Below are 18,998 nucleotides of genomic sequence, written 5' to 3'. Positions count from 1 at the left end.
TAATAGGAAAGGTAAAAAATAATTTTACAACTATATTATTGCAATACTGATTATTTATGGGCTTTTTTCCATGAACACAATTTTATTCAAATATGCTTAAGGTATATGAAGCAAGTTGAAATATTTATTGGTTTACACTCAAATCTCTCTCTTTTCTTGTTCATCTTAAAAACTTTCTAAATAAAAATGTTCCACATACAAGCACATGTAGAATTGATTTACATATGCCATGTCAATATACATGTATGTACAAGCAACAAAACAGTTTTCAGCAGTACAATTTATGACACGTTTATGAAAAACAACCCTCCCATTTTTCCAAAAAAAAAAAAGAAGTCTGCTGTAGCCTGTATCAGATTATATTGGGCACCAACTATACCAAACAAGGAAAGATAACTCCATAACAAATTCAGAGCTAGCACTACGACTATTATACTTATTAATACAGATACAGCAACTACCCAAGTACATTTTATACAGTTTTGAATTTCAATGTTTGAGAGGTTTAATTTGGCCATGCAGCCAATCTCTCTGGAGTCAGTCAATCGACTGTACTGGGGTGTGACCAATTCTCGCCGAGGACCATTTCTCGCCAGTGCATTGTTAAGTCATTTTATCAACACGTAAAATTTTAATTATATGAACAATTATGTTACAATTCAATAGAGATAATGCATAGACAGCTAAAAACCTAGTGGCCTTCAATGGAACCATAAATACATGTATATTTTAAATCTTTTATTATTTAAAAGCTGCATGAATGGATCAACACATAAAAATGTGTTAAGTTTTAAGAGTTTATTTTCAGGAAACAAATGTTATGTAATAATATTTCATTTTCATATAAGTATCTTACAATAACATTTTTCACAGCCTTTGATTGTTTTAAAAAAAAAAAAATTCTCAAAAAGAGTTGCAGAAAAGTGTGTGTACATTATTAAATATAAAACATGTGTGTAGTGCTATTTGGGAAAGTAGTATCGGGTGTCTCACCGGATTTCTGACTTCTACAAAGCTATAGAAATATTTAAATTAAAAAAAATAATAAATTGTTTTTTTATGATTTTTTTTTAATTCTTAATTTTTATGGGGTAATCAATAATTATTACATTTAATTATTAAATAATATATGCCTGTTGAAGTCAGCTCTCTCATTTCAAAAAATGTTGAAATATTGCAAAAAATTATCAATAGAGCAGTCCTCACACGATACATGTAAATTTTATTTAAGTTATTTGCATAAGACATATGAATTCAAATAGAAATTAATACCAGTGTTTTTAGACTTGATAAATCATATTTTATTTACAAGTAAAAAAATATGTGTCTAAAATATTTTTCTGCAATATGTAGTGCAAGGTATACGCAACACCATAATCTTGATTGGAACAACAAAATATAAGAGATTTTGTTTAAGAGTCTATGTTTGGTAAAACCAGTCTTATGCACAAACATTTTAATCTCTCATTTAACCTGGGGAAGAGGGGGGGGGGTCAAAACAGGACCCTTCCTCTGTCTCTTTTCCTCTGGCTAACACTTATCAAACTGAACACTCCTGCGCAGGGTAAACTGAGGGGCGGGGACTTGTTTAAACATGTGTCCATCTTCATTGCTGTAGTGAAGTTCACTCACTGCTTGATTGACGCTGACTAAAATGGACACCAGGTCATGACCCCTAAAATGAACGAGAAGCACTAAAGGATTTTATTTTTTTTATGACACCTATTTCAAGCAATTTGTTTAGCTGAGAAATATATTTTAAGTTATATTGGGATTTAGAAGAAAAAACTGAATTTCTAATCAAAATCTAAGAAAAATTATTTAATGCAAGATTGAGAGCACGAAATCCGAATTTCTTTTGTCAACACTATTTACACTTTTTAATTGCATTAAAAACATTCAAAATTTAACAAGAAGATCAACAAAGAAACTCTCCACTATTCTCTCATTTTAATATCAAACAGAAGAATTTCCAACTTGCTTGACCATCAAACAACTAAAACAAACAAAAAAGTCGAGGTTCCTACCTAGGACCCAGGGCGTACTTCTTCAACTTCTCTGCCAGGATGTTGATGTAGAACGATCCTTGTGATCTACTCCTGTAGGACACGTACCCTGGGACTGTAGCATAGCCCAGGAGGAAGTCTGACTCGTCCGGGATCATCTTGTGGGCCGAAGATGTCCGATCGTCATTGGGATTTACCTCGGATCTCGGTGGTTCCTGCGTCGCGTCCATCTGTGTGTTGGGGTCAACATTCCTTGTGGTTCCAATGGTTTGTAAGCCTGGTAAAATTGAGGATCAAATTAAAACAAATTAATTTTTTCAAAAAGATGACAAATTCATTGATAGCAATCTATGCAAGCAAAAACAGATTAAATTTATGTCTTCATGTATAATTACATTCTTACAATATCTAGCTGAGAGTACCGGGTATTAGGTGTAATATTTAAAACATTTCAAATATAAACAAATTTTACATTGAAATAGTGTAGGGAAAATCAAAGGGAGAAAACTCAGTATCCATAGATATCAAATCCATACCAGACTGGTGGGAAAGTCCTTGGCATGCCTGAAAAAAGAAGAGTTTGGGTTTTTCTGCCAGAGAAGGACAGCGGGATGCAGTGAAGCATGCTGTGATGTCTTTGATCCGTACACTGTTGCTATCTGTGCCGTACACTGCACCCGTCGTTCCGTGCGACAAAATACAGAAGACCAGGCAGTCAAACTGTCTGTGGTCTTTCCGGGAATATTCCTGGCAGACTCTCATGATTTCCTCACTGGTAGCATTTCGGTATACCTCAACCCTAAATTCCAGGTGGTTGCCAAAAACACCTTTTAATTTTTCTGAATAAAGAATATAAAAATCTTCATGCAATATACCTGTTTGCTTGTTTTTAATACATGTATTACTAATCAAACATAAGGAACTAATATTCAAACAAGAGATGTTTGTGAAACACTTATGCCCCCCTCCCTTGGAAACATCCACAAAAAAAAAATTCAATATGTTCATCCTCTGCGAAGAAAATGAGCGGAAACGGCAAATAACTGGAATTTTTCTACGTCCAAGGGCCATAAATCTGTCGAAAATTGCTCGATCGTACACAATATTGAACTTGACCTAGATATTATCATGATAAACCTGTATACCAAATTTCATTTCAATATGTTCATCCTCTGCGAAGAAAATGAATGGCAACTGTTGGTGGACTGACAGAGAGCAGCAAAGCAATATGCCCTCCCTTCATCGAAAAGGGGCATAATAAAATTGAGAGAAGAATTCCTCGTTGAATTTAAAAATTTATTTTTTCGACAGTGGCTACCTGTATGAGGTTACAACAAAAGTTGAGCACTCAACTGTTTTCCATCAAATTGCAGGAACATAAAATCGCAAATGCTGAATTTGTATCGTAGTTTCATGTTGTGAACATATGTTCGAAAAATAGAGTGAGATTTTAAAATTCGCAAGATGTGCTTCTCACGATTTTACGTGGATATTTATTCCTCGCGTTTAATTAGGAATCTACAGTATGGTTTGTTTATCGTTACTTAATGGTATTTATTATTCAGTAAAGAAAAAGTCCATAAAGTTTTCCATTTAAATTTGGGTACTCGTGTAAATTCCTAATTAAACGCGAGGAGTTTATTTTCCCGTTAAATCGCGAGAAGCACCCTCCGTGGATTTTAAAATCTCGCCATTATTTTCCGAGAGTTGAGAACTATAAGAAATAAAGAGCAAAGTTCCACATTCGCGATTTTATATACTCGAGATTTGATACAAACCGGCGGGGTCGCGGAATTAAGTACTCGCGTAATATAAAGAATTTACAGTATCCTTTTTTTAATAGAGCTCTTCTTCTACAGGAGATCAATACAGTCTCAAAATGGCCACAACCATTGAGCCCTCTTAATACATGTATAAAATTCTAAACAGATAATGTGCGGTAGCCTTATTTATTCATTGGGTTGTGATGAAACAAAAGTTTGTATATATACCTTCATCAATATCTGTTCCTTTCCTTTCTCCTAAGTTTCCATGAAATATCTGGTTGTTAATGATCACACAGTATCCTGCATAAAAATGCATTTTTTTTTTACAAATATGTATAAATATAGGCAATGATTTCATTTAAAAAAGATCTTTCTGGACAAATACATGTAGGGTTCTTTTTATTTGACAAAATTAAGATGACAGAGTACAGTTCAAGTATGCATGCTTTTTTATTTGCATTGTGGCATCATCTTTTTGCTTGGTTGATGCCATAGTGTTATGGTTTTAACTGCAGACATTCAGCAAAGCTTGTCAACAGAGGCTTGTTGGAGGTGTAAATATGATATCATATTGTAGAATAAACATAAATGTCTTGAAGTATAAGCTATATTTGGGCTCGGGTCGAAAATCTGAAGACGGTTCAGCAAGCCTAGTCCTCTGTTTTCTGACCCCACCAAAATACAGCTTAATTAATATAAGTATTTCAAGACAGTAATCATGTATTTTATATTTTGAACCTTGATATTAAATGTGATACATATTTCTATTTTTTCTATAACTTAAGTATGTCTGAATGTTTTAATTATACTAAAGAGATCACCATTTCTACCTTTGTCAATTAAAAAATAGCCATTATCTAAAAAATCTGGGGAAAAAAATATTGATAAAAACCCCTGAACAAACCAGGTGGTAAAAGGTTTTTTTTATTTGATCATAATTTTAAAAATATTTGAGGCCTTTTAGCGACACCTTTCATGTGTGAAACAGAAAAAAAATATCCCTAAGGCAGATCAAGTTTTAAAAAAATGATAAAAAATGTGCAAAATTGATACATTTCAAGTAAAATCCCATAGGGTCTTATGTTAAAAATAAACAAACTTTGAGATGACCCCCAAAACAAAAGATGAGATAAATGTCTACTTTTTTTCTTCTTAAAATAATAATTATATCAGTAGAAATTGATGGGAAAAATGTCATTAAAAAATCTAGGGCAGAACAAATTAGACCTGTCCTCGTTAATTCTTTTATTTTATTTCAAATTATGCTCTGTTTCTTGTGTTGTAACATTACCTCTGGGTTTTGACGTCATTTTGTAATAGTGAAACATATCATCATGAGAGTCAAGGTTTTCTTCTGAAGACTGGGCTGGAGACTGTTGGCGAGGCATGATGGTATCCATGGCATCCTGTGCTGGAGGGTTCATGGAGGTCAATGAGGGATAGGCACCCATTTGTGGATTGCTTCCTTCTACATGTGCATGTAAATATCAAAGTTTAAAAAATGGAAGAAATTTTTTTAAACATGTACAAAAATTAAAAGACGTTTCCCTCACAAAAAATGAACTCTTATAAAAAAAAAATACAGAGCAAAATCAATTCATGTTAATGGGTACAATATGTCACTCCTTATGTTCCATTACAAAAGTTAAGTTTTGAAATCATCCCCCCTTCTTTTTTTTAAAAAAAAGAAGCGGGGATGAGAATAGCCCTACCCACCTGTCTGGACAGCTAGGTTATGCTCTGGTCCTTGGTGTGCCTGTGGTGTCACTGCTGCAGTGGTGTTTGAAAAGTGGTTGATGTGCAGATCCAGTTTCATACCCGGTTCTACATTCATCTCATCTGTCGGAGATGACACTGCAACAGACAAAAAAACCCCCAAAACTACAGTAATGGTGGAAGTACACTGTTTTTGCATTATCGACACTTCCAGTTGCATCAGTTAATGAAATTATCAAAAGGAACTTTTTTTGTCATCATATTTCAAATTACTACTGATATTTCAGACAAATAACTACTTTTTTTAATAGTAACATGTTTGCATACGCGTGATAAGCTAAATGCCGTCATTTTCCTCTAATTCTTGCTTGTAAGACACTGGAACCCTCAGAATATTCTTAAAGAATTTAGACAAACAGTTTGTAATCTTTTTGGCTATCTGCTTACATGTATATACTCACTACCTTCAAACCTGCATGAACCACCATACAAAGCATTTTCTTGTTTTAGTATATAAGTACCTAAGTTTCTATTCTTGTATTGGTACACGCTCTCCAGCAATTCTTCATCCCCTGTTGTTTTAATCAGCTGTTCCAGTGTATTCACATCAATATTTGTAATCTTTTCCTCCTTTTCCAGAACATTGAACAAATCTAAACAACTTTTCACTTTGTCAACCATTTTTTTGGGCAAATGTAAAGTTGTTCTTGAATAGAATTTCATTTTCTCTAGTTCATCTTTTCCACAATCTTCAGCAATATCAAACAGCAGAATTCTGGTACAAGAAATTATGATAAGATAACTCACATATAATAATTGATTTCTATAAATGCAAAAAAAAAAAAAAAAATAAAAATTCAAAATGCACTGTGATGACTGTAGAATGATTAGATTTTAATTATCTTTCACAGCTAAACATATGAATTGTAATGAATAAGAGCACATAATATAATAAGATAAAGATTATTTTTCACTGGCTAAATGTATGTAAATAAAAAAAATATATTTGATGTCATAAATGGGAATGTCTAACAAATCACTTGATATTCACTTTATGTAGTTACGAGAATCAAAACATGAGGTAACATTATCCAAATACATGTACTAGCTGTTATTTTTAAAGACTAAGATGGTTACCGGTATTAGAATGATAGGAAATTAGTTATCTTTAATAAACACATTTGTTTTCTACATGAAAATGAGTATGAACAATCTATTCCATATACATGATTAGAAAAATACCTGACCAAATTTATGTCACATCCCTTATCAACCCTGCCAGGATTAACAAATATCATAATTGAACCTTGTGCTGATAGCTAGTCTCAGATTGATTTTGCAGTGAACAGTATTTTGTCATATATGTATAATTCTCTACATATTATCACAACAATTGATTAATACTGATATTAACATTAATCTCAACTATTAATTATTACTGAAATTAACATTCATCTCTGTTTTTATGAATGAATAATTCGATCTTGCCTAAATTCGGTAAGATAGTTTGGTCCATTAGCTCTAATTCTATTCTCCAGCTGCTGTGGATCTCCACTTAATTTTCTAATTAAGTCCTTCCTCTGCATGTAGTGGAAACATTCTTGTAAATATTTAGAGTTCTCTTCTTTCAATTTCCCTTTCTGTTCCAGATTGGCAAACACATCTAAACATCTTTGGCATTTACCAAGCACACTAAACGAAACAACGTCTTTACATAGAAATTTCAAAAGCTCCAGGTCTTTGGAATCAAGATGTGCATCAATGTCTAGTAATATTGCTTTGAAATCCCCCAGATGTGTCATCTTCAAAGGCTTCAGTGTAAATTCTTCATCTCTAACATACACTTGATTATCCTGAAAAATAGCACACATATTGTTTCAGTAAACATGGTAGAAGCAGTTATAATTTGTTTGATAATAAGAAATTTTAAGAATAACAAACACACGTTTTCAAAAAGCTTCAATAACACATAAGTTTGTGTATTCATTTTTATTTTATTTTGCAATTGCCTGTCAAAATGAAAGTAGGCATGCCAAGTTAAATAACGTTAATCTTTAATATTTTTAGAACAATATTAAAAAAAAATATCTTAAAATTGTTATAAATCACTTACGTTGTAAGGGCTTGGTTATGAAAGATATATTTGTATAAATTCATAAATACATAACGGCAAACAATTTTTAAAATACTTTTTAAACTGGTAAAAGGAAATTCCTTGCTGTCTAATTATAAACTGAAATTGAAAGTACTGTGCAGTTGTTCATATATTAATTCGGCTTTATAATATACATTAAGGTTTTTTTTATTGTCATGTTCTTGATGCTTTATTTATAATCTAAATAATTAGTCATTTTATAAGTATACATTTTTATGATATGATGGTTTGATTTCTTTTATTTCTTTGATTTTGTTTTTTTACAAATAAACTAGCAACAAACACGAGACTTAGTTAGTGTTCGAGTTGTCTAAGACAAAAAGGAGTTACGTCAAATTATCCATTTCGCAATATTATTATGAGCAATAGCATTTAAACCAATGTAGGAAGTGTTGTCAGAGATTAGGCAAGACGCTATGAAGATGAAAACTCTGTTGTATTTTGCTGTCATTGTTTTATGTGAGTACTGTAAATAATATATTGGTTTTGAGATTCAAAGACCGATCTGAATTATTAATTGGCTTTCCTTGATACTCCTTTTTGTGGATCCTTTTAGGTCTCTTTAGTATACATGGCAACACCTTTAAAATTTTAAAATTAAAGTAAAGTAATGATGCTACTCACTGTCGATATGGTTTTCTTTGGGAGGATGTTTTAATTAGTTTGGTTGCTATAAACTTGAATGTCAATTCACACGGGCTCGTCACGAAGTTTTTTCAACCTTTTATATATACCACCTCTATAGCTCTATACTATAAAATACACAAGCTTGTGTATTTTATAGTATAGAGGTGGTATATATAAAAGGTTGAAAAAACTTTGTGATGAGCCCCTGTGGTCAATTTAAGAATAAGATACACATGTATATACATATTATTGAATGTTGTTTTGTTGAGGTCTAGTTAATATTGGCCATGGGACCAATTCTCGTTTGTTACCTTGAAATATTTGTGTTGATATAGTAATGTAACAATGCACAGGGAAGAATTGGTCTTTGGTGAGAACTGGTCTTATATATGCCAGCTAGTATGGCTTCACTGGGGTATTTTCTCAGGCCTTTGTTTGTGTTAAAATTTTTTACTATTTGATATATAGAAAGGTATCTAACGGGTGCGTCGATTTACCCAAATGGACCCAAATGGAACGTAAAATGACCCAAATGGACCCAAATGGAGCACAAATGGACCCAAATGGAAACCCAAATGGAAACCCAAATGGAATCACAAATGGAAATAGAATGGCATAATTGAAGATTTTATTTAATAATTTCAATCATTATTTTTAATAAATGAGTTTTTTTTATTGAAAATTTAAAAAAAACAACAACATTGAACAACATTTTTCTTATAATTCTACATCAAATATTTACAGCACTTGGTACCACTTAACTATTAATAAAATCATATATTAACATTGTTACTACATCGTTGTAGAAACAGAAATAAGACTGTATTTAGAAACTGTTCCTATCGTGTTAAACACGACGCTCTACCAAGGCCCGGACTCAGTTACCTCAAACAATCTTATTCTAAAACAATTTCATTAATAAGTTTTTATAGGTACCACTTTACTATTAATAAATCATATATTAACATTGTAACTACATCGTTGTACAAACAGAAATATCAGACTGTATTTAAAAACTGTTCCTATCATGTTAAACACGACGCTCTACCAAGGCCCGGACTCAGTTACCTCAAACAATCTTACTCAAGAACAATTCTATTAATAAGTTCTTTTATGAAAAAAGTCATAAATTGGTGTTTTTATTATTATAATGATTTTTCACAAGTCACTATTTGGTTTGTCACATTCGGTGGTATTTGGTTTGTCACATTTGATGTCACATATGATGGTTGAATCAGATATTTCGATATGATTATATATCAACAGTTATATTAATAGTTATATATAAATTCATATATCAATAAAAAATCATTAACAACACAAGAAAATGTCGTTTTAGAATTTATATTTATTGATTATTCATCATGTAATTGAAATTATTAAATAAAATCTACGATTATGCCATTCAATTTCCATTTGTTTCCATTTGTGATTCCATTTGGGTCCATTTGTTTCCATTTGGGTTTCCATTTGGGTCCATTTGGGTCATTTTACATTCCATTTGGGTCCATTTGGGTAAATCGACGCACCGGTATCTAACAACAAATTACGTGAAGTAGTATTCTGGAGAATTTTTGTCATTTTTTATTATGGACTTTCACAACTACTTGACTCTTGAATTACTGATAATTTCACAATAAATGTTTGGTTTACAAATTAAGTCACATATGGCACAACTGCATCCATTAGTGTTAATTTGCAGTCGGTAACTTTACACAAATACATGTAATGCTATGAGACTAAAAAAATGATTCACACCACAATACGCTAGGTGCATCATGTACATGTATACTATTGATAGGAAGCAAATTTTATAGTCCAGAAAATTTGGCTGTTATAAAATTTGTGAATGAAACAGAATTGAATGAGGTGCACTGAATTCAGACATCTTTTATTATATTTTCAGTGATAGCATTGATAGAAGCAAGAGGAGGTAGAGGTGGTGGAAGGGGCGGAAGATTTTCATCCAGATCCCGCTCAGGCTATCGCTCATCATCCAGAACCAGATATGTATCTAAATTTTCTGGAAGTAGAATTTCTTCCAAAAGCCAGCTACGAACTGCCATTTTGTTAGGAACAGTGTATGGTGCAACGAGATGGAAGAGTCGATCTAGCTACCGAAGAAGTGGAGAGTGTAAGTCAAGTATCATTTCTCATGGGTCAGATGTGAATTTTATTGTTCTCTTTTCAAATTGGTATATTTAGTGAAAGATTGAGGTTTTGTGTTGATTGTTTTTCAAGGCTTTTCCATACCTGATGTACATAAAACTTCACTCCAGCTGTCAATGTAAGATTCATACAATATACTGTGTTGAGTTCATTTGCATATGAAAGCTTTATTTCCAAAACCAATTAATGCTTCAAAGCATTTCTAATTCTTTGAAAACCCATTGACCAGTGTTTTAATTGATACTGACTGCTATTGGTGTATACATCAATAACTTATTACAATACATTCGATTTCCATTGGCGCGCTCTTCACAGTCAAGGCGGGATTTAGTAGGGTTGTCTGGGACAAAATTTTGTCGTGATGGACGCCAACTGCAACTATCAAGATCTTAAGCATATTCTAAAAACTAAAGGCATTCCTTTTTCGAACAAAAGAAAACAAGATTTAGTTGACTTATGTGAAAGCGCTGACGCTCTTTCATTTCTGTTGTGCAAAACAAAGGAATAAATTTCGTTATCAAATATATTATCTATTCAAATAATTTTCCTAAGTTTGGGAGCATTGAAAATAAATAAGGTGAACAATTTTGTCTGATTTTTTTTTTAATTTGGAAATGTGCCTTTTATTGGCTCCGTTGGTAAAAATAATACGGACTTGGACAAATGCATAGTTAGTTTTATTTGTATTGGCAATTTTTTTTTTATGAAGAATTAACTGTTGCAATGATTCCATGCATTTTAAGGGGGTGGAAGAATTGTTGATGCATTAAAGGAAAATGTTTGTATCAATAATCAAGATTATTGGAGTATTAATCCTTTTTACGTAGTTCTTGTTCTGACATAAGAGTATTTGTTGTGTGAATTAATAGTGTGGAAGAATTTTTCAATGAACAACTAATGCCAGCTGCAGAAACTCAGAAAAAGTAGAAAAAATGTAATGTTTAATACGATTTACCATGTTAAATAATTTAAAAACTGATAATTCCATTGATTACTTCTGAATTGGACTCTAAAAGACTTTTAATTTGCTTGTGCTTCCGTAGTCTTACAAAAGTAAGAAGTCAAATATTTCTTGTTCATATACAGTCAAACGTCGTTATCTCGAACTAGATGGGACTGTTTAAAAACTTTGAGATATCGAGGTATTCGAGATACCGAGGGTTAAATACATTAAAAAATAGGTGGTTTGGACTTACAAATTGCTTTGACATATCCATTGTATTTTAGATATCAGTGGTTACGATATCGAAGTTCAACTATATGTCAATCTCGGTGGCTTTAACTTCACCCCAGTCACTCTTTTCTTTGAATGACTTGATGTTTTTCCACTCCACAGTGCCTGAGGTCTGTTACAATGATAAATATGACCAAAACCAGTGGGGCAATTCCACTTACCTTGGACGCTTCCTCTGCCCTACTGACCAGAGTATGGGCGATAACAAGAAGTACTGTTGTGGGGAAAAGGGAAAACAGTACTGCTGTACATTCTGGGAAGAGTAAGTACCTAAATAACTTACTACATATATGTACTTAAGCCAGTTAGTACCAGTCTTGAGCTAATTTTTCCAGTTGGTAGCTCATGTACAATCTCTTCTCTATTTCTGTCAGAACACCCCTAGCTCTGCCAGTTCCTTAACATACTTAAAACATGTAATTTTTTTTGATAACTTGTCAGTCTATTAAATTTTTTCCAAGCTGTTTGCATTATAGAAATATTGCCACACATAATATACCATTCTATATGTTCATTGTTAAATCATTAAAACTCAATACAATTGTACAAAATGAAGCCAACAATTGATCTGCATGTATTAAATACACATTTATATTTTTGAATCAAATTCATGCATGTTAATTGAAATATACTTGGACATGGTAGGTACTTTCAATTTTTATTATGAGTTTATAAAAACAAAGATACCAGGTAAATAAATAAAGTTATAGTCTGTCCCAAGTTATTGCTTCCATCAATTTTTAATGATTTTTGATAAAAATACACATACCTGTGAAAGAAATGCTGTTGAAGTCGATAAAAGGGAAAGTAATCAAGATATCATCATTGACAAATTATCATTTTTCACTCATAAAAGTTCATAGGAACGAAAACGAATTTCTTACAGAGATTAATAATGGGAAATGTTTACATCTTTTCTCCATTCGGAAGTACTCGGGACACCTCACACAATTTTTCAACGTTATCATCTGGGCTTATTAAAGGCTGATGCAATGCAAAATCCCCGTAGACTTTCTGTTTTGGGATGTGTATTGAATTCTGAAGCGGTAGAGGGGGCGTTTCAAAACAGATAATCTGGACATTTTTATATTAGTGGATGAACGTAGTTTGTACTCAATGGGTATTTATGATTATCGAAATATCAAGCGAAAAGTGGTGGAAGCAAAAACTCGAGACAGCTAGAGTAAGGTACATGTAACCTGTTAGATATAAAATATCAGCAAACCAATAGTAGCTTTAAGCGTTTGTTATTGAGTGCTTGATCTCTTTTTAGTGGAGGGCGTGTGGCAGGGGTGGTCATCGGTATCCTCGTTTTCATGGGAATCATCTTCGTCACCTGCTACTGTTGTATCAAGAGACGTAAAAAGAGTTCTGGATCTGTGATCCGCACTCCAGCTAAGAACCACTTCCAGATGGCTCCAGGTAACTTTGCTTTTGTGGTGGAAATTTGTTGAGCATGTCATGAATAACACTGTATACATATGCATGTGTCACTATTGTCTGGTGTTCATTTGTTCGCTTCATTTTGATATAGCTGAGTTATAACAAACACATTTTGCTTTTAAAAATAAATAAATGTGTTATATGTGGATTTCAGCGGGTAGGAGGGAGATTTTATGAATTTTCCAATGATGTGTCAACTCTTAATGTAAGGAGAGAGGGGGGAGGGTAGGGGGTAAACTAGGAGGTTAAAAAATATATTTAAAAGTTTTCCCTTAAAAACGATAGAAAAAGTTGGAATTTCCATGAAACATATTTGATAAATTTCACTTGCATACTGTGAAATCATCGTATTTTGCATAGGGTCTTACTCTTGTGTTAGGTCGATGTTAAACTGTGTTTTCGTTTGAACTGCATGGGTGTGCACTAATTCTTTTCAGACTACCGAGAGCAGAACGTACCGTTGCGGCCATACCACCAGGGTAAGTTACTCAAGGAGAGGGAAGGTTGAATGGAATGTAAACAATTTGAAGTGTGTGGGGAAAACTGGGATATCTGTATTTTACTGTAGAAATATTTGTGGTTTAATTGGAATGTTCACCCCCTATACCGTTTGCCAGTGGATGAAATCAAAACAGGTTATTTCAAATGTTACCGTACTCTTTTTGGTAAGGCAAAATTGAAACAGAGAAAGTTGTTGACAAATGTAATAGGGAAAAAGCAAGCATGAATATAACCCTGTATTTATGAAGTAGATTATTTAGATATTTAAAAAAGGGTCATGGGTACCTATTTTAATTTTCTATGTAGCTTGTAACATGAGATTTGATTGGCTAATTGATAAGCTGGTTGTAAATTTCAAGACACGTTACTTGAGCCAGAGATAAATACTGGTAATCACGGTGACGTGACATTACAATACATTGTATCTCTATCTTTAAAGTGTAATGCCCCCCTGATTAGACATTGGAAACAGATTTATTTGGTTTACATAGGAAATTTATTCATTATCCAGGTTCAGTTAAGGGTGTACGGGAACTTATCCCCGTTTGTATTCCATACACCCTTTTTCCTCTGGGTGTAGCGGCCTTTCAGCCTCAGAATGTATGGAATACAACCCGGGTTAAATCCCAGTACACACTTGATTGAACCTGAATTACTAATGATGCATGAATATCTGTGTTGTACAAACTGTGTTTTGTAATAAACGCGATCAGCACAAATACAAAGTTTATTTAGGGAGTTCAAGCTTTGGGCAGAAAAAAAATCAGTTTTTCAGGCACTGTTGCATCACACCAAATGCTGATGCAAAAATAAATCAAAGAACTGAAGTACTGAAAGCTGGGCTCTTTTGGTGCATATTGTGTAGTAAAGACTGAATCTCTCTCTCTCTCTCTCTCTCTCTCTCTCTCTCTCTCTCTCTCTCTCTCTCTCTCTCTCTCTCTCATGTTTTAATGTCGGCAAAGCATCAGATAGCGACCAAATTTTGTAAGCGGCTATAAACAAAAAATATGTCTGTCTAGTAGAAGCTAAAAAGTTCAACAGTTGCTGCCTTAAATTTTGCAACAAGCATTATATATTCAAATCCCATTTCTTCATCACGCAGCAAAATAGTTCATGGAAATTCATGCGCATTGCATGTGTCCAAAATGCATAGTAATGTTTTAAAAACACGTTAATAATAAGAAAACTAAAAAAGATAGACAATTCATTCAAAATTTAAAAAAAAGAAACAAAATGCCAACATTTTGACAAAACGTAGCCCTTTGGGTAACTATTTGGTATAGCGGAAGCTTTACCTTGACGCTGTTTGGTTTTTTGTTTATTTGTGCTATTTATAGTAACATTTGCGATTTGCCTGCCTATAGCCAGGACTCTGCTTTCAGCAGAGCCCGGCTAAAAAAGGAAGATAAAACAAGAGATTTTCATCATGTCAGTTTTGTTAGCTTTGCAGACATATAGATGTGATTAAGGCAAACAGTTTTCTTGTCAATGATAAGTTAACCTTTTCTAACTGCATTCTGCATGCATTTTAAATATTTTGCATATACATGTACATGTATTGCATGCACGGTCAGTGATTCTATAGAGTTCGAAATCATCTTTGCCTTTGAACGATGTTAGTGTTTCTAGGGAATTTAGGTAATAATTCATTTACTATTTTTAGATCCCACACCTGTTCCAATGGCTGGGCCCCCTATGGGAAGTTCTCCTTACTCAGCTCCTCAGAGCGGCCCACCCCCATCTGGCGCACCACCACCATACGAGCTTGCAGGCCCTGCCCCTGGAGGTCTACCTTATGACCCAAACCCCAGTAAGTATTCAATTTGCTCTCGTTTTAATTGCTTCAGTTTTCATCTTTCATCGAGACAGGTCACCTTGTGCTTGAGTAGAATTTTGTTTGAGACAATCTCAAACAGCAGATCATAAAATTAGATAAAGAAATGTTCTAGGAGTGAATTGTTTTTTTAAATGGGTTGTAGCCAGGTGATAACACTATAAATGCAGGCAATGTTTGATTTCCATTCTTTGTTCTAAAATACAATTTATAGCCAAATGAATTGGATGGGGGCCGATTTTTTATGTGTTTGCAAGACAAATTTGATGTCAATCATTAAACACATACTATATTCTATTAGTTTTTCTGTAGCCATGCTAACATGTCTCTGGTCAATTCTTTTACAGAAGGAGACCTGCCTTACCCTGTGAACCCGCCTCCATTCCAATATCAACAGGACCAAGGTCAGAGCATGATTCTTTTCCCTCCCTTGTTTGAAGCAAATCTGATTATCAAATGTTTATCAAATATTTGTTAATTAATCACAGTGTGAGTGAATTTTTTCTGCATTATATTGCCTAGTGATGCTTCCAGGTTTTCATTTCGCCCAAGGGACACATATTTACTTTGGAATAATAGACAAAATCCTGTTATCATTTTTGCCCATATATTATTGAAAACTGTGTAACTGTTGTGTATTGACATTTGGAGAAAGTCTAGTTATTGATCAGTTCTCTTCTGCAGTGCAGTGCAATGCTTAGTGACATTTCACAACATCAATAATTCACTACAAATGAGTGTTTGTTTCTTAGAAAAGGTTAGGAAAAATGTGAATATCTGGAAATCTAATCATAAATCAATGTACGAGCAAAAAAATAAGGGGGAATATGGGTAGTGGAGAATTGGTGGCTTGCTTCATATTGGTGTTTTTAATGTGCCTTATTAAACCATGTTTTTACAGCTGTGAAAGCAAACAGAGCATTCATCATTATCAAAATACTGCAATCCATTGATTATACATCCATTCACTCCACTATAGATGACAAATGCTATGTTTTGTTGTACATGTATTGAAAAATCTCATCATACATGTATTACCTCTTATTTTCAGGCATGGAAAAGCCCCCAATGCCCTCTGACGGATCCCAGCCTTATCCAACAGCCCCACCCCTCAGTGGGCCACATTATGGGGACACGCCTTACCCCACAGGCAATCCACCTTACCCCGCCGGCAACCCAGTGTACCCACCCATGGGAAACATGCCTTATCCACCAAACAATGCTCCCTACCCTAACCAGTAAGATGTGTAGGATGCAGCCTGTGTTATATAGGCAACAAGCAGACATGTTTTGATATTTTCAATCAGTACATGATGTAAATGTACTCTGTACTTTTTACACTTTTTAGATTTTTTGAATCAGATGTATTTTTAGTACATGTTATTGTATATTGAACAAGTTTTACACATGTTATGTGTACTTTTTTCTAGTCTTCACATAATTTGAAGTGTGTGCAATCGATAAAGGAATTAAATTAAATAAAGATTTTGTTTTATTCCATTGTAAAAAAATATTTTTAAATTAATAAAAACCATATAGAATTTAGATAAAAAAATATGTATACATGTACCTTCTCTCATGTGCTTATGAAATGAATAAGGTGTTCATTTTAATATAAGAGCAAGCAACTCTAATAAATGGTTTGAAAAAAAAAATCTCTTATAACAAAACAATGTAAGTTTATTTTCTTTTGATAAGTTGAGTTTTACTATTCTATATATATACATATAGGTACATATTCTCTAAAAGAGTAAGAAATTAACTCATTTTCTTCATAAGTGTTGTTGCTGGTAGCATATTATATATTCAATATGCTTTCCACTCCCTGAGATGCCATGTGTTTAGAAGTGGGTGCTTGTGTATACTTATAATATACATTGATTGATATACTTATTATGTACTACATGTTTTAATGTACAGTGTACTTAAAGTTGTTGTATGGCTGTGGTATATAGTACATATATATAAGTATACATCTTTTTGTACTTTTGCCCATGTACAGGGAATGTTAAAAAGCTCAAAGAAAGAGGTTTTTCTTTTTACAAATGTCCAATTTCTGTCTTGAATTTGTTGTATTGCATTTGTGAATTTTTCTTTTTTTCAAATCACGTGTTTTGTATATTTCATGATATTTCCTCCAAATATTTGGAGTGTTTTTAGGCAAAACATATTTTTAGATATCGTATATAAATTATGAAAAATCAGAAACCTTTTCTAACTAAATTTAATGATATTAAATCGTAACAGATTTGTTTTGTATTGAACAAAGGCACAGTAATGTACATATGGCAGTTAATTGAAAAAAAAAATTTTTGTCACTCAAGTAATTGTAAGCTTTCATATTTGTGAAGTACAGGTACTTAGAGAATTTTCTCTTTGAGAAAAAAAAATTTATGGTGTTGGGGTTAATTTATTTTAATTCAATATGTTATACATGTATTTGTTTTTGAAGATTTTCTTCAACTTTAAAGGTATGTGAAATAGTGTGTTGTATATTGTCCATAATAATTTTTAAAAATATAAAAACAAGCAAAAATTCATATTTTCAAAGGACAAATCTCATTCCGAATTTTTGCATTTTCAGGTTGTGTAAAAATTGATTTTTAAACGTTGAACTTTTTTTACATTGATAACTGTCTCTGGGTATTTTTTATAAATCAATATGTCTTGGTTAAGTTTTTGTTTTTTCCTATAATAAGTTGCACCTCAATTTGATTGTGAGTTATGTTTGAAATTCAATAAAGTATTGAATTAAAATGAGTTTAAACAAAGAGAGTTTAATTTTGGTTTTTTGTTGTTTTTGAAAATGAAATATATACGGTGTCCAAAATAATAGAAACCTTTCTATGTCAAATATTTGAACTTGGGGTTTAAATTGGGAATAAATCATAACATGTTATATTTTCCATTAGTTCTCACAATATGCATGCGGATTTAAAAGATATAAGAATAATTAATTTTTGTCTCCATCTGACTCTATGGTTTATGAATATTATTAAAGATAGAAATAAAATGAGGATTCCTTTATTATCTGTGCACATGCACAAAGCTTGATTTGGTCTTATACAATATTTTTTATACCCACACAAATGAAGTTTAGGGAGGTGTATTGAAATCTCCCTGTCTGTCTATAGACACAAGTTTGTCCTTCTATAAACTTCTTAATCAATTACTGCATGGAATAGTCTGAAAATTTGTACATATGTTGAATATCTGAAAATGTGTACCTACAATTTTTATCAAGATGAGACAAGATTTAATGACAGTTTTCTTGTACTTGTTCTATATCATCTCATTTTGTTCTCTGTCAAAGTATTTCGCAGTCTTTCAGTATTCAAGCAACCCATCTTATCTGTCATCTTTTTCGGTAAGTACACGTAAATATTACCGGTAATTCATATCTAATAGCAGTGTTTCATTGAAGCCTAGACATAAATAATATAAATGTTATTTATGTTTCTGATTGGAGTTGCATATCAGGGTTTCAATGGAATTCACTCTCAAAACTGCAAATAATTTTTCTTTTTCTAAAGACGGATACATGTAT

At 32.7% G+C, this 18,998-nt stretch overlaps 2 protein-coding genes across 4 annotated transcripts; one reads left to right on the top strand and one right to left on the bottom strand.

Moving 5' to 3' along the window:
- Positions 1-783: 783 nt before the first annotated feature.
- LOC105346084 (caspase-8) lies at positions 784-7,744 on the bottom strand. Its single transcript, XM_034446080.2, has 9 exons — positions 7,602-7,744; positions 6,977-7,341; positions 6,010-6,263; positions 5,489-5,626; positions 5,064-5,240; positions 3,998-4,072; positions 2,543-2,845; positions 2,028-2,283; positions 784-1,675 (listed from the first exon to the last, which is right to left on the bottom strand). Exons 2-9 carry the CDS (start codon positions 7,288-7,290, stop codon positions 1,531-1,533), a joined length of 1,662 nt encoding a protein of 553 aa, XP_034301971.2. The 5' UTR covers positions 7,291-7,341; positions 7,602-7,744; the 3' UTR covers positions 784-1,530.
- Positions 7,745-7,953: 209 nt separating this feature from the next.
- On the top strand, positions 7,954-18,232 carry LOC105327640 (cleavage and polyadenylation specificity factor subunit 6). Of its 3 annotated transcripts, none has more exons than XM_034446077.2 (8): positions 7,954-8,102; positions 10,177-10,404; positions 11,776-11,935; positions 12,947-13,095; positions 13,554-13,595; positions 15,281-15,427; positions 15,799-15,855; positions 16,503-18,232. In XM_034446077.2, exons 1-8 carry the CDS (start codon positions 8,060-8,062, stop codon positions 16,691-16,693), a joined length of 1,017 nt encoding a protein of 338 aa, XP_034301968.2. In that variant the 5' UTR covers positions 7,954-8,059; the 3' UTR covers positions 16,694-18,232. The 3 variants fall into 3 exon arrangements, with proteins under 3 accessions (XP_034301968.2, XP_034301969.2, XP_065932340.1); XM_066076268.1 differs by lacking the exon at positions 7,954-8,102 and adding an exon at positions 10,512-10,557 and having other exon boundaries at positions 10,216-10,404; XM_034446078.2 differs by lacking the exon at positions 13,554-13,595.
- Positions 18,233-18,998: the final 766 nt, after the last annotated feature.

Source organism: Magallana gigas, chromosome 2 (assembly GCF_963853765.1).
Source record: "Magallana gigas chromosome 2, xbMagGiga1.1, whole genome shotgun sequence".
Classification (NCBI taxonomy): Eukaryota; Metazoa; Mollusca; class Bivalvia; order Ostreida; family Ostreidae; genus Magallana; species Magallana gigas.
Note: the sequence above shows the minus strand (reverse complement) of the source record. Positions and strands in the feature narration are given on the sequence as shown.

Bases quoted from the DNA above. Each gene is read 5' to 3' on its own strand.
- LOC105327640 (XM_034446077.2), top strand. From the start codon at position 8,060: ATGAAGATGAAAACTCTGTTGTATTTTGCTGTCATTGTTTTAT. The intron at 10,405-11,775 runs GTAAGTCAAGTA...TCCACTCCACAG, and splicing joins CTACCGAAGAAGTGGAGAGT to TGCCTGAGGTCTGTTACAAT. The intron at 11,936-12,946 runs GTAAGTACCTAA...ATCTCTTTTTAG, and splicing joins TGCTGTACATTCTGGGAAGA to TGGAGGGCGTGTGGCAGGGG.
- LOC105346084 (XM_034446080.2), bottom strand. From the start codon at position 7,290: ATGACACATCTGGGGGATTTCAAAGCAATATTACTAGACATTGATGCA. The intron at 2,846-3,997 runs GTATATATACAA...TTCTTTATTCAG, and splicing joins AGGAACAGATATTGATGAAG to AAAAATTAAAAGGTGTTTTT. The intron at 2,284-2,542 runs GTATGGATTTGA...CAATTTTACCAG, and splicing joins AGGACTTTCCCACCAGTCTG to GCTTACAAACCATTGGAACC.